Consider the following 22,180-nt stretch of genomic DNA (forward strand, 5'->3'; position numbering starts at 1 on the left):
CCCATGGCTGATTCCTTTAATTGTTGGTATGTCTGGTCTTCGTAAGTGAAGAAGTTGCGCCTCAGGATGAAGCTGGCTAAGGTAATGAGGAAAGAGGTTTTAGGTAGGGTGGCAGGTGATCGGCGTGAAAGGAAGTGCTCCATCGCAGCGAGGCCCTGGACGTGCGGAATATTTGTGTATAAGGAAGTGGCATCAGTGGTTACAAGGATGGTTTCCAGGGGTAACAGATTGGGTAAGGATTCCAGGCGTTCGAGAAAGTGGTTGGTGTCTTTGATGAAGGATGGGAGTCTGCATGTAATGGGTTGAAGGTGTTGATCTACGTAGGCAGAGATACGTTCTGTGGGGGCTTGGTAACCAGCTACAAAGGGGCGGCCGGGATGATTGGGTTTGTGAATTTTAGGAAGTAGGTAGAAGGTAGGGGTGCGGGGTGTTGGTGGGGTCAGGAGGTTGATGGAGTCAGGTGAAAGGTTTTGTAGGGGGCCTAAGGTTCTGAGGATTCCTTGAAGCTCCGCCTGGACATCAGGAATGGGATTACCTTGCCAAACTTTGTATGTAGTGTTGTCTGAAAGCTGAAGCAGTCCCTCAGCCACATACTCCCGACGATCAAGTACCGTGGTCATGGAACCCTTGTCCGCCGGAAGAATGACAATGGATCGGTCAGCCTTCAGATCACGCGTAGCCTGGGCTTCAGCAGTGGTGATGTTGGGAGTAGGATTAAGGTTTTTCAAGAAGGATTGAGAGGCAAGGCTGGAAGTGAGAAATTCCTGGAAGGTTTGGAGAGGGTGATTTTGAGGAAGAGGAGGTGGGTCCGCTGTGATGGAGGACGGAATTGTTCCAGGAAGTTTCAATTTGGATAGTGTCTTGGGGAGTTGGATCATTAGGAGTGGGATCAGGATTATTTTTCTTCGTGGCGAAGCAATATTTCCAGCAGAGAGTACGAGTGTAGGACAGTAAATCTTTGATGAGGGCTGTTTGGTTGAATCTGGGAGTAAGGCTGAAGGTGAGGCCTTTGGATAGGACAGAGGTTTCGGATTGGGAGAGAGGTTTGGAGGAAAGGTTAACTACTGAATTAGGGTGTTGTGGTTTGAGATTGTGTTGATTATAATTTTGAGGTTTTGGGGGGAGTGGAGCTGGAAGTGGGAGATTGAGTAGATGGGAGAGACTGGGTCTGTGTGCAATGAGAGGAGGTTGAGGTTTGCTGGAAAGGTTGTGGAGGGTGAGTGAGTTGCCTTTCCGGATGTGGGAAACAAGGAGATTGGATAGTTTTTTGAGGTGGAGGGTGGCATGCTGTTCTAATTTGCAGTTGGCCTGTAGGAGGATGCTCTGAACAGCCGGTGTGGATGTGGGAGAGGAAAGATTGAGGACTTTTATTAAGGATAGGAGTTGATGGGTGTGTCCATTGGCTGAGTTGATGTGTAGGTGAAGGATTAGGTGGGTGAGGGCTATGGATTGTTCAGTTTGGAACTTGTATAGGGACTGATGGAAAGAAGGGTTACAGCCGGAGATGGGAACTTTAAGTGTGAGGCCTTTGGGGGTAATGCCAAATGTCAGACAAGCCTGATTAAATAAAATATGGGTGCGTAATCTGGATAGGGCGAAGGCATGTTTGCGGAGAGTATATATATATATATATATATATATATATATATAGGGAAGCATTCCACATGGGAAAAATAGATCTAAAAACAAAGATTCTGTAACTTACCAAACGAAAGCGTTGGTACGTTGATAGAAACAATAACAAACACACACACACACACACACACACACACACACAAATTTCAAGCTTTCGCAACCCACGGTTGCTTCATCAGGAAAGAGGGAAGGAGAAGGAAAGACAAAAGGTTGTGGGTTTTAAGGGAGAGGGTAAGGAGTCATTCCAATCTCGGGAGCGGATAGACTTACGTTGGGGGTAAAAAGGGACAGTTATACACTCGCCGCTCCCCCCCCCCCCCCCCCCCACACACACACACATCCATCCGCACATAACGGACACAAGCAGACATATCATGTCACTGCCCGCCCCACCTACGAAGTCACAGCTGACTGTCAGGAATTTTAATAATATAAATCCCTAATGCTTTTCACGAATTTTCAATTGTGAGGGACTTTGTCATGAAAATCTGTCACTGGTTCCTGGACTATACGTAGCTGTGGAGCACTTCCTTCCACCCACGAAGACAGGATGTGGTCCTCCTTGCTTGTCTTCGCATAGGCCACAGCCCTATGATGTGTGGCTTTTTGCTCCATTGGGAGGAACTCCTCCCCCCCCCAATGTGTGTGCGCTTGCGGTGTATAGATCACTGAGTACCACATTTTATTAGACTGTTTTATTTTCAGATTAGAGGGCAGCGCTAGATTTGCTGGCAGATCTGCTTGCAATTTTAAGTGTTTTTCAAACAAATGTGGTTAGGCATGTAAGGTTTTGTGATTTGTCCAGCTTGTTTCCGAAAATTTTGGGGAGATGTTCTTAATATCTTAACATGGTGACAGTGTCACCCATTTTTGCTGTAAGTGGTCAGCTAGTTACATTTCCCATGCATCTTATCTTTTAGCTCTTTTGTGGTGGTAGATCTGTTTTAATCCCAGTTGTTGTACCTTCCACCCATTTTTAGTTTTTTTTAGGTGTGTGAAATAGATTGATTGTACAGCTCCACATGAGTGAGGTGGGAGTAAGTGAATGAGTGTCAGTTTATAGGTTTCCTCCTTACTGTATACACAAATTTAGAAATTTTATCCAAATTAGTTTATTTAAATGAGTGTAAGGACACTGATAACCTCATTGTTGTGTGTTCGAAAGCTCCTTACACCCACACACCCATGCACACACACAAAATTAATAGGACACTCACGGGAATAAGAGGGTTTTGGACAGGGGGGAACAAAACAAAAGGCATTCCTACTCTTATTACAAAAATCAGTAGTGGCAACTTTACATAAAGGACAATTAAAATTGACAAAATTCACTACTGTCCCCTTCGATTGACCTATGCAAGTAAACAGAATTGTACATTACCAATGAATGACTAAATTAGCAAAAAAAAAATGTTACTGAAAAAGTCACCAACCAAAAATACCAAACATTGCTGCAAATTCTGGTATCAAACACTTCAGTTGGCCGATATAGCTAGAACAGAGTCCGCAACGCCAAGAAACAAAAACTCACTGCAAAAACTTTACTTGACCCAAGTTTTTGAATAAAAGTGATTGCTGCCAGTGAAGAACCAAACTATCACATTCAGACATACACTATAGAGTTATTCACCACTGCAGCCAGTTTTCTCCCATTCACATTTATTCGTTTCGCCACTTCACAATGCAAGTGCAACATTTCAACCTAATCTATACTTTGTCCTGTGCTACATATCTGTTGATCACTTCAACCAGTTTTGTTTGATCTACATTTACCAACTCTCAAACAAACTAATCTTCTGACCTATTGTAGACTTCAGAATACACTTCAGTTCCATCTGTCACCCCTTCCAGTTTTCTACCATTCAAATATGTTGGCTTCGCCAATTCACAACCTAACTGTAATATTCCAATTTAACCTAGATTTCTTGCCATGCTGCAGATTAGTCCATCACAACATCCACTGTTCTTCCGCACTAGTTTGCATGTTTAACAAAAGAGGTACTATTTGTGGCAGTTTGTGAAACTAGTTCATAGATAAACTGCACGAGATACTGCTACATTCCCCAGTTAACATTACCAAGTATCTTATCAGAGACAAATATTTACATATAGCCAAAAAGACACCATCATTACCAAAGAATACGCAAAAGAAAACAAAAAGCCCAATCTCCCAAAAGTGTGTGTGTGTGTGTGTGTGTGTGTGTGTGTGTGTGTGTGTGTGTGTGTGTGTGTGTGTAATGGCATGACAGCATTATGATTTAGTCTCTCTGGGAAAGGGCCACAGTGAAGAGATCCATTGTGTAAGTAAGTCAATATATTACTAAGTTCAGCTGAATGAAATTTCATTATTTTCCTACTGATTTCATCATAACCTTGTGAACATTTATTTTTAAGAGAGTTTATAACACTGAAAACTTCTTTTGTAGATTTAGGATAAGTTAAATTTTATTGAACATGTTTTTGAAGGCTTTTCTAAGGAACTTAGGAAATATTCAATCCTAAATTGTTGACTACTGACTGAAAAAATTTATTAAAGGTTTCTGCAATTTTGGGCATATCTTTGATCTGTTCAGTATCTACCTTTAAAGAAATTTCTTCTTTTGTTGATTAATTTTTCATCTCACATTTTTAACTGTATTGCTAATACACTCCTGGAAATTGAAATAAGAACACCGTGAATTCATTGTCCCAGGAAGGGGAAACTTTATTGACACATTCCTGGGGTCAGATACATCACATGATCACACTGACAGAACCACAGGCACATAGACACAGGCAACAGAGCATGCACAATGTCGGCACTAGTACAGTGTATATCCACCTTTCGCAGCAATGCAGGCTGCTATTCTCCCATGGAGACGATCGTAGAGATGCTGGATGTAGTCCTGTGGAACGGCTTGCCATGCCATTTCCACCTGGCGCCTCAGTTGGACCAGCGTTCGTGCTGGACATGCAGACCGCGTGAGACGACGCTTCATCCAGTCCCAAACATGCTCAATGGGGGACAGATCCGGAGATCTTGCTGGCCAGGGTAGTTGACTTACACCTTCTAGAGCACGTTGGGTGGCACGGGATACATGCGGACGTGCATTGTCCTGTTGGAACAGCAAGTTCCCTTGCCGGTCTAGAAATGGTAGAATGATGGGTTCGATGACGGTTTGGATGTACCGTGCACTATTCAGTGTCCCCTCGACGATCACCAGTGGTGTACGGCCAGTGTAGGAGATCGCTCCCCACACCATGATGCCGGGTGTTGGCCCTGTGTGCCTCGGTCGTATGCAGTCCTGATTGTGGCGCTCACCTGCACGGCACCAAACACGCATACGACCATCATTGGCACCAAGGCAGAAGCGACTCTCATCGCTGAAGACGACACGTCTCCATTCGTCCCTCCATTCACGCCTGTCGCGACACCACTGGAGGCGGGCTGCACGATGTTGGGGCGTGAGCGGAAGACGGCCTAACGGTGTGCGGGACCATAGCCCAGCTTCATGGAGACGGTTGCGAATGGTCCTCGCCGATACCCCAGGAGCAACAGTGTCCCTAATTTGTTGGGAAGTGGCGGTGCGGTCCCCTACGGCACTGCGTAGGATCCTACGGTCTTGGCGTGTATCCGTGCGTCGCTGCGGTCCGGTCCCAGGTCGACGGGCACGTGCACCTTCCGCCGACCACTGGCGACAACATCGATGTACTGTGGAGACCTCACGCCCCACGTGTTGAGCAATTCGGCGGTACGTCCACCCGGCCTCCCGCATGCCCACTATATGCCCTCGCTCAAAGTCCGTCAACTGCACATACGGTTCACGTCCACGCTGTCGCGGCATGCTACCAGTGTTAAAGACTGCGATGGAGCTCCGTATGCCACGGCAAACTGGCTGACACTGACGGCGGCGGTGCACAAATGCTGCGCAGCTAGCGCCATTCGACGGCCAACACCGCGGTTCCTGGTGTGTCCGCTGTGCCGTGCGTGTGATCATTGCTTGTACAGCCCTCTCGCAGTGTCCGGAGCAAGTATGGTGGGTCTGACACACCGGTGTCAATGTGTTCTTTTTTCCATTTCCAGGAGTGTAGTTTTTATCCTGTTGCTGGGGGAAGTTTATTTTTCCTTCAAAGTTTATATCTTTTGATGATCTGATGACTTTGCTTAGAATTTTAAGATACATTTTATAATGTGACTTAATGTTATCATTATCTAGTCTCTTGATGCCAAGCAAATTCTTCTCTTTGCTTTTGCACAATATTCTGGTCCCATTTGCAATCTTGGGCTTCGTGCATTTAATCTGATTCCGCCTGTTAATTTATTAGAAAAAATAGTTTTCGAAGTGACATGTGGCTATATTCCAGAATGCATCTTATTTTTCATTAATGCCAGGGGTGTTATGCAAATCTTTTCAGTTTGTATTTCTCAAATTCTTCAATTCCTTTCTCATTTATTGCCCTTGTAATTTCGCAATTATTTTTATTTATTTCCTGCGCTCTGATACTGAATGTCAGCAGTTGATTGTGGTGGTCTGAGAAGCCATTAACAGTGGGAGTTTCACTATGACTTCGTAGTCTCGATGCAACTAGAGTATTGTCAGTAGCAGTGTTTCTGGTTTCCATCACTCTTGTAGCAAAGTTTCTGAGGGGGTTGAAGATTATACGAAGTGGAAAAGTGCTTAAGTATAGTTCTAGAATAAGTGTGCTGTATAAAATTTAAATCTCCACTTAATATTACTGCATATTGCTTGGAAGTCAAGAAGTGAGTGAGCATCAAATTGTTCCATAAATAATTCAAAATAACATGATTCAGTCCTATAGAGTGTGACTATAATTAACCTTCCATGAAATCTTTTGCACCACGAGGTTCAAAACGCTGATCACTGCAGAATATGTGAGTATCAATGTTTTTATGTTTGTATTCCTTTTTAATGTGTGTCACACCTCCCCCTTTCTCCATATCTGACCTGCATATATATAGTCATTCCTACATCTGTAGCCAAACAGTGTTCACAAACAAATATTATATCTACATGATGTGCAGGCTGCAGTTCATCTAAACAAAGCAGAAGTATATTTCTTTCATTTTAATCCTCAAATATTTCAATACAGAATGTTTATTTACAACTTCTTTTGCCTCCAAACAATGGAAAATCCAGGATGGATTGTAACAATATCATGAAAAGTGGTGTGTGACAGTGTGACAGTGTGGTTTCAGTTTCCTGAGACTGCAGTTGTGTGTGAGAGTTGCAGTGTGTGTGTGTGGGGGGGGGGGGGGGATGCGCACGCATTTTGTCTATTGTTGACAACAGCCTTAATGGCCGAAAGCTTTATTTGTGACAGTCTGTTTGTTGTGCATATCTGCGACTCAGCATCTCTGCTATATGGTGTGTAGCAACTTTCCTTTTCATAATATTCTTTTACATTCATGTATTTTAGGCTCAAAATTTTAGTTATATTTACTTCTTTTAATACTGATAGCTTGAAATTTGAGTATGCTGTCCTCACACCAGTAACTACAGATATGTGGCCATAAGTGTCTGTGTCACCTCTTAAAGATTCTGCTACCAACCCAGACAGTTTCCTTTTTCCATACCTGTTGGTATGTAGGCTGTGCCTAGCAAAAGCCCACCTGTCAATAACACCAACAGAAACCAAATCTACATTCGTTCCAGCACCTGACAGAAGCATTTGATCTAACTCCATGTTGACTCAACTTACAGAGCTGCTCAACTGAGGATGATGTAATGCTTCAAAAAGGAACCAACGAAACAATTGTATGGATTTATCCTACATTATCTGTACCAGGTCACTCCTGATGCTGTAACTATGGTCCCTGTCAGTACTTTTTGCTGCTCCAACCACTATTACAATATGATCTTCCTTTCCAAAATCTTTGCATGAGGAACCTGTATACTTTCCCACATGGTTAAAACTTGCAGTTTGCTTAAAAAAATTGTGACCTGCTGCTTGTTGTGTTGTTCGTCCTATAACAACTAGCCCACACCTCGTCCATGATAATACCGAACTGCAGGACTGTATTCCTCTTTCCTACTTCCTCTAAAACCACCGGTTTCCTGTAAAAATCCTTTTGAAACACCAAATACTATGGTTACCTTGGTTATGAAAGCACCCACCATGCAAGTAACAAATGTTTGACCACTACTGCCACTCGTAACATATTGAGGATAATGCACAGGTGCCATTTGTGGTCAAATACAGTAGCATAACATGCAGGCTTGGCTAGCATCTGTTTTTATTCGAGCACATATTTCTCATGTTGTTTCCATATTTTTATCCATCCCCCCCACATATATTTATAGTAAGTATAAACTGCTGGTCCTCTGCACCAAATGACAATCTGTTGTACGTCTTCCTGAATTTTATTCTAAATTTTTGTTGAAACTTTCCTACATACAGACCGTGAACAGCCTCAAGAAGCTTTTGGCAATATTCACCGGGTCATTTGTATCTCTTTTTATGTGAAGTTCATTTATTCAAGGTCGTGATTGAACTTTAAAACCAAATGCTGGCTGCATTACATTAATTTTTCTTCTTCATTTTATTTTTTTGTTTTCCTATGTGAAATTTTATGCATGTGCACCTCTGGTTTGATGTAGATTTTAATACCTAGCAGGTCTATTTTAAAATTCTGTCCTCATCTGAGATGGTTTTACCTAATTATGCAAAGAAATTATACTGTCATGTTGTCACAACACTGATGAACCATCTGTTCTTTTCTACAGGAAAAAGTTGATTATCTTTGAATCTGTGTTGACATTTTTAACTTTTTGTTTTTTCCCCATTTTAATTGTTTATTTGGGGGCAGGGAGGGGAGGGGAGCAGGTAGGTGTTTGACTTTTATTGCTTTTGCCTATGTGGGTTGATATAAAATATAAAAATACTCTATAGTATTCTATTCAATTTTGAAAAGGTACAACAGTAATTGGACATGGCTGGGTCCATCGTAGATAAATACAGACAGATAGTCATTCCTTCTTCATCACTGGTGACATCAGTTCCCCCTGTGCTGTTTGACAAAACATTCTGTTTTGCTTTAATATAGGTACTATTGTTGTGACTCTGCAATTTCTGGTGGATTTTGAAGCTCATTTTGATCACTGCTTTCAGTTTAAGGATATGGAAACTGAAAAAGAAATGTTAATAGCAAGCAACAAGTCCTTAGCTGAGTTCAACCTGTCTAAGGAGCCTCAGTTACAAGAAGGAAAACGCCGCTTAATGGAACTAAGTGAGAAAGGCGAGGCAATATCCCAGAGAGTGGAATCAAAATTGAGTGAAATTCGTAAGTATCATAACTACTATCCAATTTGCTTACAAATACGATTGTCGTTTCTCATTGTAGCATGAGTATACTGATAATTTTTTCATAATTAGTGTGACTGAAACATTTATTAGAAGATAGGAGTCTTGCCAACTGAGATTAGAGGAACTGTCATACTCACTGATTGGTTTTTATTAATATTTTCAATTTGCAATAGTTTAATGGTACAGATAACATGAGATACTACAGATTTTCCTAGATTTTAGTAAAAAATTCCACAGAAATGAATGAGTCATTTCTTCAGTACAGCTTCAAAAGATATTTTCCTTCATAATCACCAGAATTGGTCTTTCAGTCTATCTTTGGCAACCATATTGTAAATGAAGCTTTAAATACTAACAAAAAGAAAAATGTTTCATTTTTGAGAGATACCATTTCTGAAATAGCTTTGTGTTTCTGCATTAGAACTCTAAAAGAACTGTACTTCCTCAAGTTTGCACAGGTATGATCATTTGAAATTCAAGAAAGATGCCTCTGGGATCCCTAACTTCCTGCATACATAAACGAAGAGAGAACTTTAAAAAACACGCTACTTATAAAGACAGCATATACTATGAACAAGTTGATAAATAACTCTTGACAGATGGGATAAGGGGAAGGGGGGGGGGGGGGGGAATGAAAGATTCTGGGATGGGCCTAGGATGACAGTAGGGAATGGAAGTTATGCTGGACTCCTGGAATGGGATTTCTGTGTCAGAGCTTCTAGGTGGAGGAGACAGAAGGTTGGCAGAAGTCTTCCATCAGTTAGTCACTGTGATTCATCACTACAGTGGTGGGGACTTTGTCTGCAGGGATGGTGATTAAATCAGGATATGTTTCAAGGCTGCAAATGGCTATCCTTTCTTATATTCAGAATTTTGTATTCTTCATCAGAGTTCTGGGGAAGGATGGTGTGGCCAAGTTGGAGGTGGTTTGGTTGGACGTGAGGGGTCATGGTTGCTTGGTGTGAACAGTGGAGAGGCAGGGTTCCATGTTGGGAACTTGACTTTGGTTAGAGGGGTTGGTACCAAAGAAGTGTTTCCACTGGAGAGATCGAGAGGAGGAGAATAGATCTTTGACCAGTCTACTATGGTTAAACTTGGATGTGGGGCTGAAGTCGAGACACTTTTGTAGGACTGAAACTTCAATAGGATTGAGGTTTTTGGTGGAAACGTTAAAGCATTTGGAATCCCTATTTTGTGGAATCTCCTTCCTCACTGCACTGACCTTTGCACATCCACCTTCTACATTTATTTATTTATTTAGCATATGGCGCTACACACATGGTTTACACTAATTACATTATGAAATTAAATGATAAAATACACTATAAAATACATAAGTGAAGAATACATATTCAGATAAAATATAATATACAAACACAATAAAAATTAACATCACAGCAGATATTTTGCGTTACACAAGTCTTCAAATTCTGACGTCCAAATTGGCGATCCATTCGAGGCAGGGCTGTGTGGCGTTGAAGTCAGCCCGACTATCCTGGTAGGCTCTTAATTCACAGTCCTGGGCGATGTGCTGTGTTGTTTGATTAGGTGCCCCACAGTCACAGCTATGGCTGGGAAGCTTCCCTCACTTGTGTAGATTGTGTGCACGTAGTCCATGTCCTGATCGGATTCTGTTGAGGCTTTTCCATAGCTGTCGTGGAAGTTCAAAGCACTTAGGTTTCTCTGCTGGACAGATAAGTTCACGGTTGTCAGGGAAGGCACTATCACTCCAGCTCTCGTGCCATTTAGTATCCATGCTGAAGTTGGCAGCTGGCAGTTGTTGGGCCAGTCATAAAGGGCGATTTCTGGAGTGGAGTCGTGTTCTTTCCAAAGTTGGGACATCTTCATGGATAGGAAGTAGGGGGTTATTCATCATTTTTGTTTATTCCTTCATCAGAGCTTCCTGTCTTCGGAGGGAGGGTGGAGCTATGTGACTAAGTGTTGGAAGCCAATATAGTGGGATAGTCTTTATGCATCCAATTATGGTTCTCATAGCAGCGTTGAGCTGAGTGTCCACCTTGTTTACATGCTTGCTGGTTAACCACACTAGTGCACAGTACTCGGCTGCAGAGTACACTAAGGCGAGTGCAGAGGTTCGTAGTGTGTCTGCTGCTGCTCCCCAGTTAGTGCTGCAGAGCCTCTGAATGAGGCTGTTCCGTGAGCTTATTTTATTGGATACATTTTCCAGGTGTCTTTTGAAGGATAATGTCCTATCTAGAGTGACCCTCAGGTACTTTGGATATGGCTGATATCGCAGTTGACTGTTATTCATATGAACCTTCAGCTCATATCCTGCCATTCTATTGTTCAAATAAAAACAGCTGACTTCACTCTTGGTGGGATTTGGTATTAGCCTCCGTTTGGTGAAATACTCGTGCATTTTGTTTAGGTCAGCTGTGAGGATGTTTTCAGTGTGTTCAAACTGCTTGCTTTGGGTAGCTAGGGCCATATCATAAACATAGCAGAACTTCCTTGAGGTGGTTTAAGGCAGGTCAGAGATGTAAAGATTAAAGAGCATTGGTGCTAAAACTGATCCTTGAGGCAGTCCATTGTTCAGTTTCCTCTGTTTGCTTTTGTCATTACCCCGTATCACCTGGAAGTATCTATCCGAAAGCATGTTGTTGACAAGTCTCAATGTCATACGGCAGGGGATTACTTTTATCAATTTGTATAGAAGTCCTTGCTTCCATACAGTGTCATAGGCAGCTATTAGGTCTATGAAAGCTACTGCAGTCTTTTTTTGTTTTTGAAAACCTGCTTCAATATACGTCGTTAGACTTAGAACCTGGTCTGTGCAGCTCCTATTGGATCTGAAACCTGCCTGCTCTGGTGGGATGACTTCTAAGATTCGTGGGCCCAGCATGTTGAGGAGTAGCTGTTCAAGAAGTTTGTAGCAGCAGCTGAGAAGAGCGATAGGGCGGTAACTTTCAGCTTTATCTGATGGTTTGTTTGGTTTCAGCACAGCAATTATTTTAGTAATTTTAAAAGCTTTTGGCAGGCAGCCCGATGTTAGTATGCATGAGTAAAACTTGGTCAGCCATTTCTTCGTTTCCTTCCCTCATTGAGTCAGGAATTCAGGGTGCATTCCATCATAACCAGGCGCCTTACCCGTTTTAACATAACTGAGAGCAGCTTGTAGTTCTTCAATTGTGAATCTCCGAGAGTGCTCAGTTTCTTGAGGTGTTGTTCACTTTATGTTTCTGTATTCCCTTTTTACTTTTTGTGTGTGGTGTTTGTCTCGTGGTGCTCTAGATAGTGATACAATTCGACTTGCTGTCTGGTCTGGTAGCACTGTACGAGCTACTTTGATTGGTGGTTTACTTCCCCCCTAACTTCTTTAGTAAGCTCCAAGCTTCTACATGCTTCCCAAAATCTGCAAACCCAACAATTCTGGGGGCTGCGTTGTAGCTACTTATTGTGCACCCATCAAAGAAACCTCTCTTCTCAACCAATACCTCCAACCAGTTCCCTGTGGTCTAGCCTCTCATATCAAAAATACAAACCATTTCCTTCACTGACACTTGACCATCCCTGCCCAGTTACTCGCTGGTCCCTACTGGTTGGTGTTGATGCTACCTCACTGTACACCTATATCTTGCTTCTATCGAACATTGCCTCTCCCAGTGTCCTCCCAACTTCAAACCCATTACCTCATTCCTTACGCACCTCCCAACTGTGTTCTCACAAACAAATGCTTCTCTTTTTAGGGTAAACTACATAAACAGATCAGTGGCACAACATGGTCACCTGCATGGCATCCTTCTATGGTAGCCTGTTTATGGACCTTAGAAGAAACCTTCCAAGCCTCGCCGAACCCCAAACCCCTAGACATCTTATCCTCTTTCCTTCACAGCCTCAACACCTTCTCGCCCATCCACTTCACCTGATCCTCCTCATCATAATATGCCACTTTCCTAGTCATTGACCTCCACTTTCTAATAGCTCCATCCATACCTCTGTCCATACTGAGCCCACTAACCACCAACAGTACTTGCATTTTGACAATCGTCACCCATTCCACACCAAAAAACAACATTTTTACAGCCTGGCCACACTCGTACAGCATATCTGTAGTGTCAACAATTAACTTGCTCTGTGCTCAAAAAAGGCTTACATGGACAGCATCTACCCCCTACACCTAGTTCACAAACAGATTTCCCATGCCATGTCTTCACATACTCCTAATCCTTCCACCATCCCCAGGAATCAGCTGCAAAGGAATTCCCCCTTTGCCACCCAATATAAACCCAGGCTTTAGCAACTGAACCATATTTTTTGCCACTGCTTTATCACCATGCCCAGAAATGAGAGACATCCTACCCTTGATCCTTTCCATCCCTCCTCAAATGGTATTCTGTCACCTATCCGACCTAAACAACATACTGGTCCAGCCCTATTCCATGTCCACTCCCAATCCCTTTCCACAGTATTTGTGTGTGTGTGTGTGTGTGTGTGTGTGTGTGTGTGTGTGTGTGTGTGTGTGTAAGACCCAGGTGCAAGGCCTGCCTTATTCACCCACCCTCGATTTTCTGCACAGCATTTTATATGGGCATCCAACCAGCTGTCCACCAAATTGAATGGTTACCATTAAACTGTAGCCACTACATGCTGATGAGCACAGTATATTAGAGTTAAGTGACTGAAAGTCCATCCTTTTGCTATTTTTATTCCCCCTGTCTTTCCATTGAGTGGTCTTCTTGGTGCTAACCACGATGGGATTAGGTTTATGATTTTGAGCACTTTTTATTCCCATCTGGCACTTTATAGAACTTTTTGTCTTTCACTACATGGTCCCCTTTGTTGGCTTTGACCCAGTATACCTCTTCCAAATTGTACAGATGTGCAAATCATGCATGGGATATGAGCCAACACCTTTTGTGTCTTTCTTGCCTTTCTATCTTCACACCCGTCCTTTTGGGAAAAGTAATACACTCAAAACTCAACACACCGAGTACCTGCGAGCTGTTGGTGCCTGCGCTTGAAACTCCCAATGCACCCGAGGAGCATGTGCCCAAGTGCCAATTATGGTTGGGTCACAGGGACTGCAGGTAACAGTTACCTGGCCCAGTTGCTGTGAGTGGGTGGCACACGTATGGAAAGCCCCATTTGGAGTGGGTGGCACCAAAACTGATGACACATGAATGAAGTGGCTCAAACTTTCTCCTCCCCCCCACCCCCACCCCCACCCCCACTCCCACTCCCACTCCAGGGGGCTCACGGTTCTTTCGTGAGTTCGTGCGTGGCGCACACGGGACACCGAGCTATTCCAGCTCATTCTTCATTCCCTAGCAGCATTTCCTTCTCCCTGCCCCCTCCCCTCCCCCTCCCTATCCCTGCTCCTTCCCCGTTGCCACCTTCTTCCCCTATCTCTGTGTTCTGATTTATGTTGACCTGGCTGTTCCTCTGGTTTCCTGTATTGGTTGCAATTTTGTTCCTTTGCCTGTTTTTTCACCCTTCTGGCATTTCGGTCCCCACTTGCGGTTTGACCTCCACTTCAAAATTTCCTGTTTTTAGTGTGGGCCATATGGGGAAGAAAACCCTCCCCAGCATCTACAGTGTGGATTCCTCTCTCCCCTCCCCTCCCTTCCCCTCTCCCTTCCCCACTGCAGCCCCCTCCCACCCTGCTACGTCACCAGCACATGTAGCCAGTCCGTGTGGTAGGGCTGTTATGTACCCATATGGCTGAGCTGCCTGACAACACGGGGATCACACTACTGATACCTGAGCTGTTCCCTCCCCGTGTATGCCAAGGAGTGGTTGCTTGTCTTCTTGGAGCATTGGAACTCCTGGCGATGGTCACCGTGCCAGACGGCCCTTGCTGTGGCTGGGTGGAGCCCGTGGGGAGAGCCCCTGGTCGGAGTGGGTGGTATCAGGACAGACACTTGGCGCTTGAAGCATATGAAGCTGCAAAAATATGGCCGTTCTCACACGGCCGTCTCTTCGAATGGTGAAGATCCTTAAATGCTGCCTTGTACGACCTGACAGCCTTCCCTTCCCTGGCTACCCCAGGGTAGGAGGGCCAGGCTCGCCGTCTTGGGCTGAAACCCTTTCCCCGTTACGTTGTCTGTGCTAGGACAGATGGGGATATTTTCACTGCCACACAGCCAATGTTTTTTGTGGAAAATATCGAGGACAAGTTTGGTGAAGTGGAGTCTATTAGTAAGATGCAGTCGGGCTCCCTGTTGATCAAAGCTTCTTCTGCCACCCAATCCACAGCTCTTCATGCTTGTGATTGTTTTGGCAACATCCCAGTGTCTATCATTCCTCACCAGTCTCTGAATATGGTCCAGGGTGTCGTGTATCATAAGGACTCATCCTTCAAACTGATGAGTAACTCCAGGCTAATCCGGAGCGGTGTGGCGTTGATTTTGTTCGACATGTGCAGAAGAGTCGCAAAGACAACCACAGCGATACTGGTGTCTTCATTCTGGCTTTTGAGGGAGATACCCTCCCAGAGAAGGTCAAGGTTATGTGCTACAGATGTGACATGAAGCCGTACATCCCTCCACCTATGTGGTTCTTTCGGTTCTTGCGTTTTGGGCATATGTCTTTCCACTGTGTGGTGACTGTGGCCACTCAGTCCATGAGGGAACCCCTTGTGTGCTGCTGCCTGTGTGTGTCAACTGTTCTGACCCCCACTCGCCCTCTCTCGCCGGATTGTCTGGCTTACAAGAGGGAAAAGAAGATACAAGAATACAAGTCCCTGGATTGCCAAAAGTATAAGAGACTCCACCCGGTGTCACTATCTTCAACTTTTGCCTCTGTTATTTCCTTTCCTCCTGCTTCTCCTCCTCCCTCGTCTTTACCCCAGCCCCGCCCCACTCTCCCCTCCACCTCCCCACCTCCCCTGCAGTTCCCACAACCTCCCGTCAGGGAATCGCTCCTCCTCCCTGGCCGAAGAACTGGCCCCCTTCTTCGGCATCTGCCGGTGATCGGGCTCACTCTCAGGAACCTTCTGCCAAGCGTCTCTCAGTCCAGAAGACTCTCACCACCACTCGGCCAGAGGCGCACCAGCTGTGCACCCCAAGTTCGCCACTCTCTTTCAGTCCCCGACCTGGCAGACACCTGTACTCCCCCTGTGTCCTGCCCTCCTCCACCTCAGAAAGAGAAGAAGAAGAAGAAGAAGAAGAAGAAGAAGAAGAAGAAGAAACATAAATCCCACAACAAGGCGCCCCTGGTGCCCCCGGAGGTGCCAACTCCCCTCTCACAACCTGAGTCTGACATCTTATATATGGATGTCACCCCATCCTTGTCGGTGACAACTACTGACAAAGTGGCCTGACCTGCTCCTCGGCTCCTTCGTGCCTACCTTCGACTCACGCCACCTGATCATCCAGTGAAACTGCAACAGATACTATCGTTACCTACCGGAAATGCAACTTCTTGTCTCCTCTTATTCTGCATTCTGTCTTGGTCTCCAAGGAACGCATTTCCGTGATGACCACTCTCCAACTTTCCATGGTTATCGGGTGTTCTGTCAGAACTGTTCTGGCTCTTGGATAGCATCTGGTGGGGTCTGCACTTTGGTTTGCTCCGATGTCTGTAGTGACCGGATCCCCCTACATACCACATTGGAAGTGATAGCGGTTCAAGTGCAAACGACTCCGGCAATCACCCTTTGCAGTGTCTACCTCCCTCCAGGTCGGCCACTTGCTTATGTTGCAGCATCTACCTTAATCCAACAACTCCCGCCCCTGTTTCTTCTCCTTGGGAATTTCAATGCCTACCATCCACTGGGGGGGAGTGTAACTTCAACAGGTCGGGGTATCCTAATTGACCAACTTATCACAGACTTCGATTTGTGTCTCCTCAATGACGGTTCCCCTACCCACTTCAGTCCCACTCACGGCACCTTCTCTGCTATCGATCTCACGATCTCCTCCCCTGCCCTTGTGGCTTCCCTACATTGTTCATCCCATGATGACCATTGTGAAAGTGACCACTTTCCAGTGACACTATTGTTCCCCTGCTGCCTCCAGGCAGACAGGCCCCCACGTTGGGAATTCCGCCGGGCCAATTGGCCTTGATACATGTCTGCTTTGACACCTCTCTGTTGCTCTTCTTCATGCAGTTGGCAATGCTGTCCCCCTATCCACAGGGCTCCCTCATCATCGGTCGGTACCGTGGTGGACCAAGGACATAGCAGTTGCTGTCCAGGACCGCCAACGGGTGGTGCAGCGATATGAGCAAAACCCCTCCCAGACCAACCTTCTCACTTTTAAAAATCTAGAGAAGCAGATACTTACCCCGTTTTCCTTTCACGATTCCAGCTGCGGATATGCAGATTTACGTCAAATCTCTCTTTGCCCAACAGTGGAAATGCCATCTGGAGCACTACTGCTCATAGTAATAAACTCTGCACAATCAAGGTGTCTACTGCAGTTTGGGGCACGTCTTTCCGCCCCTCTTGGAAAGAGTTCACTATTCTATGCCGTTTACGCATTGGCCATACCCGGCTCACCCATTGTTTCCTCCTATGTAACGACCCACCCCCACAATGTGGTTGTGGCGCCAGACTGACGATATCTCACATATTCGTGGCATGTCCCCTTCTTTCGACCCTTTGTGCTAAGTATAATCTTACTGCTTCCTTAAATTTAATATTAGCAGACGATCCACGGATGGTTGACCTGACCCTCAGTTTCCTCCGTGAAAGTGGTTTTTATCTCCAGATATAAGGTTCTCCTTTAGTCTTGTAGTAGGGACGGGTTGGTTGTGGTTGGGATTCCTTTTGCAGTCTTCACAGTCTGTGACCCCATGACTGCCCCCTTTTTTCCAGTTGTTAGGTTTGGTCTCACCTTTTATGTTTTTACTGTGTGTGTTTAATGTTAATTCTTTAATAATTTGACTCCTCTGACTGAATCCATCTACTTTCAGCAGCCCCTCTTTCTTATGTGACCCACTTTGGAATTGCGGGACTGATGACCTTGCTGTTTGGTCTCATACTATCTCAATCAATCAATCAATCAAACTTTCTGCCTCAGCAGTCTCTTCTGAAGAAATCCAGAGAGATAAGAACCCATAATGTTTCCTCCCTTGGCTGCACTGTGGCAGGAACATAAGCCCCTCAGTAAGCCTCTCACTGTACTTAGTTTGCTGTAAGACTGACAGAGATTCCTTTTTGGCCACAAAGGCTTTACCGTATTTCTCCAAACTATCATGGATGTAAACCATACCCTCAGAAATGAGACTTGGAGAGGGGAGGGGGGGGGGGGGGGAGAAGAAGAAAATAGAAACCCTCATTTCAAGCTGCACTCAAAAATCAAATCAAATATGATTCGTGATATGATGGATAAAGTATAAAGTGAACCCACCTCTCAGGGATTTGCGAGTAGTAGTACTTATTTGTAGTAATTCATGTGGAATTAAATTCAACCTATTGAACACAAAATTACTGTTATATCACAAATACTGACAGCAGTGGGAATTCATAGTGTCTGTCAAAATATTCCAAGCAGAACTAGAGATCTGGGGCTACTGAGAGTTTTATACTGTACTGCAACACATGTTTGAGTTGCAATTGTCTTTCCATATCAAATGAATGTCATCCAACGTATTTTTTTCTTTCAATAAAATATGGTGTCCTCATTAAAGAGAATTAAGTTTTCCATTGATTTAAAGGATATAAATTGGGTGAAAACAATCCACATACTCAAAATGCTGATTTGTATCACCTTTGATAGAAGTTAGACAGGATGCTCAATTAGATTACTTTCTTAACATTCTAAACAATTATAAATTGCCTACAGAGGATCACTTTCAGCACAAATGATCCACACGAAGCGTGACTTGTGTGTATTACCATCATTGTGGAAAATCTTTCTCCTGCAGCATATCCTATGTCTGTAAATCTTGTTCACCAAACAGGTTGGGACATGGACACCTAGAATACACGTGGCCATAATTAGGAACCAGACAGAGGTGCACTGTAAGCAGTGACATCACAGGCGAGTCTGGCTGCACTGCGTACCTGAAAACAGTCAGGATTTATTGTTATATCAACATCCCAAATATTGGCAGCATTGAGAAGTGGCATAATGTTTATGCATCTGCACGCCCATTCCTTTTACGCCGTCTCAACAGTATCCATCTTCATGGCATCCGTTTGGCCACGGGAGTGACTTTTACACCAGCCTGGTTGAGAGTCTGTATGCTGAAGCTGCTGAACTACCACTGTCCTACCGCCGTGACTTTCTCATCAGCACGTACGAATGCCGTTTGTCATGCGTGGCCACCCCTCCTATGTCTCTTCTGTTGATGATTCCTTAGATCGTCAGTATGGGGCTCATCCCTCTTCTCCATTACCTCTTGGAGTCCGTTTTCGCCACTTGCTTTGGCGGCTTAACTTCACGCTGCCTGCAACTTTCCCAACGGGTGTGAACCCTTCAACACCTTAGCTTTGCGAAGCGGCCCATGTTAACCTTAACCTTCATTCGCTTCCTAAGGACACTACTCCACCCTCGGTCAATCGCCTTCAGTTTAACAACCTTCGCATGGAACTTAGCAATAGTACCTTTGTATACACTGATGGCTCTTGGACTGACCGTGGGGGTCGGGTGTGCCTTCGTCATTGGCACCCGTGTCCTTCGATATCAGCTTCCGGCACACTCCTCAGTATTTACAGCCAAGCTTTTTCGCCTTGTATCAGGCCATGGAGTACGTCCAGCAGTATTTACAGCCGAGCTTTACGCCTTGTATCAGTCCCCGAAGTACATCCAGCTACACAGCCTTCCCAATTGTGTCCTCTGCCCAGAGTCAATCAGTGCCGTCCAAAGTCTGTGTGCACTGTACACTGCTCATCCCGTAAGTGCAGCCGGTCCAGGAAAACTGTCACATGCTCACTCTTTGTGGAGCCAGTGTCGTGTTTCTGTGGGTCCCTGGACATGTCGGTCTGCCAGGAAACAAGGCTGCTGACACTGCTGCCAAGGCTGCAGTCCTCATACCTCAGCCCGCGAGTACCTCTATTCCCTCTAATGATCTCTGCGTTGCCGTCTGCAAAGAGGTGGTGTCCCTTTGGCATCACCACTGGTCCTCCCTTCACAGGAATAAGCTTCGGCTTATTAAACCTCTCCCAGCACCTTGGACGATGTCCTCTCAGCCCTCCCGCTGGGAGATCATTTTAACTCGGCTGCATATTGGGCACTGCCTTTTGAGCCATCGTCATTTGCTCAGTGGGGCTCCCCCACCACACTGTACGCATTGAGCCCAAATTTTAACTGCTGGAATGCCCTTTTTTTACCAATTTATGTTCCAGCCTGGGTTTGCCATCTGATTTATCAACCATTTTAGTGAATAACATGAAGGCTGTCGACTGCGTTTTCCTTTTTATCCACCGAAGCAATATAGAGAAGGCCATTTACTTTTTAGTTTTGGGCCGCACTTTTTTCCCCCCACGTGCCCTTTTTAGCTGTCTCCTATTCTGTCCATTGGGACTGACACACAGTCGTTTCCCTCGTCTCTGTGTTTGTGTTCTATAGTTTTGACTTGGCCACTTATGACCCCAGGTGTTTTTTGCACCCTAAAACAAAACAAAACAATACTGCCATCAATACATGACACAACTGCCCAGCAAGTGTTGAAAACACACAACAGTAATAGTTTTCTGCTGGGAGAACAGGACAACAATAAAGTCCTAAAAGGGAGGTAGACACATTCTGTTTTGTTGGAACATCCTAACCTCACATAAACTGTAATTGTGAGGATTAGGGAGAAACAGTCTGCTTATTTACTTGACAGTGGCAAGCAGAATGACTGCTGGCAAAATGACTTCGCTGTTTGTCATCTTGTGACTCATAACACAACCTACAGTCCTGTCATTTCAGCATTTTTCGTAACATCTACATCTATATCTACAGGGTACCTCCCACTGTACCAGTTATTAGTGTTTCTTCCTGTTCCATTCACACATGGAGTGCAGGAAGAACGATTGATTGAGTGCATCTGTGCGTGCAGTAATTGCTCTAATCTTATTCTCACGATCCCTATGTGAGTGATGGGTAGATTCTGGTGGAGACAGCAGCATGAGAAAAGTCTGTGGCAGTCACCCATGCATTAACTCAGAAGGGCTCTTCCCAGCTATTGGAGTGGCTCGATAGGTGCCCAGAAACAGCTTGAGGGCCTCGTTTGTGCAAGCAGAGTGCACCATGGCTTACATCATCTTCTTGAAAGCCTGCACCATCTGTCCCGCCTCCCCATTGAACTGCAGGTTGAACAGGGTGGCGAGCAAGTGTGTGATCCCTTGGACCTCACAAAAATGGGCAAACTGGGCGGAGGTAAACTGGGGTCTGTTGTCAGAGATGATGGCTGATGGGAAACCCTCAATAACACAGATGTGAGACAAGGCTTGAATGACATTTGCTGACATGGTATAGAGGAGTGGGAGGAGTGGTGGATGTAAGTAGACTTGGAGAAGTCGACCACAGTGAACCGCATCTGCTGCAATAAAGAGCCGGCAAAATCAATGTGGAGATGCTCCCAGGGGCCCACATGAGGCCAGGGCAATGAAACCTTGGCGGAGCTGGCTGCTGGTGGGCGCACGTGGTACAAGACTGAATCATCGACTCATCTCTATCAATCGACTCATGTCTATCAATAACCTGCCAATAGGTATGCTTCCACCACGGAGGGAGAGTCAGGGCCAGAGGGTGAAGTACGTCTTCAGAGGACATTTGGTGTCCATGGGCAATCTCTGATGCCAGCCATGCCAAATCCACTGTACAATGGAACTGAGTGTGGAATCCACTCGTGTGAGCTGCAACTGATGACCCACTGAGTGGTAATTCCTGAAGGGCAAACAACTCAGAGTCTTGCTGAAAAAGTCTGATTTCCTGAGCATCAGACTCAGGATTTGGGCCAGTCAGCAAACAAGACAGAGCATAGGCATTTGTGTGATTGGAAGTTTTGCAGACGGAAACAATGTCCAATGCTGAAGCCTTTGTGCCATTTTGTACAGGAGTCCAGATCAAGGACCAGATATTGTGAGAATTGTCCTGTGGTCTGTAATCAATTGAAATTTCACTCTGTACAGATACGCACGGAATGCCTTCACTCTGTAGGCAAAGCTAAACACTCTTTCTCTATCTTAGAGTGGTTGCGCTGAGCATGGCTAAATGGAAATGAAAGCAGTTGGGTGTTCAGAGCCATTGCAGTCCTGGTGGGATAGCACTGCTCCGATTCCATGCTGTGAGGCATCATTGGCAAGGAGAAGGGGCCCAGCAAGTACAGGACGAGGTGCACTGGC

The 22,180-nt window shown here is 45.0% G+C and overlaps 1 protein-coding gene across 1 annotated transcript in view; it reads left to right on the forward strand.

The window, feature by feature from the left end:
• Positions 1-22,180, forward strand: part of LOC126203259 (vacuolar protein sorting-associated protein 37B) — a 56,805-nt gene that overhangs the window by 24,848 nt on the left and 9,777 nt on the right. The window contains exon 2 of the mRNA XM_049937513.1: positions 8,746-8,917. Within this exon, the coding sequence (XP_049793470.1) occupies positions 8,746-8,917 (172 nt within the window). The remainder of the gene's footprint in view (positions 1-8,745; positions 8,918-22,180) is intronic.

Source organism: Schistocerca nitens, chromosome 9, assembly GCF_023898315.1.
Source record: "Schistocerca nitens isolate TAMUIC-IGC-003100 chromosome 9, iqSchNite1.1, whole genome shotgun sequence".
NCBI classification, from domain to species: Eukaryota; Metazoa; Arthropoda; class Insecta; order Orthoptera; family Acrididae; genus Schistocerca; species Schistocerca nitens.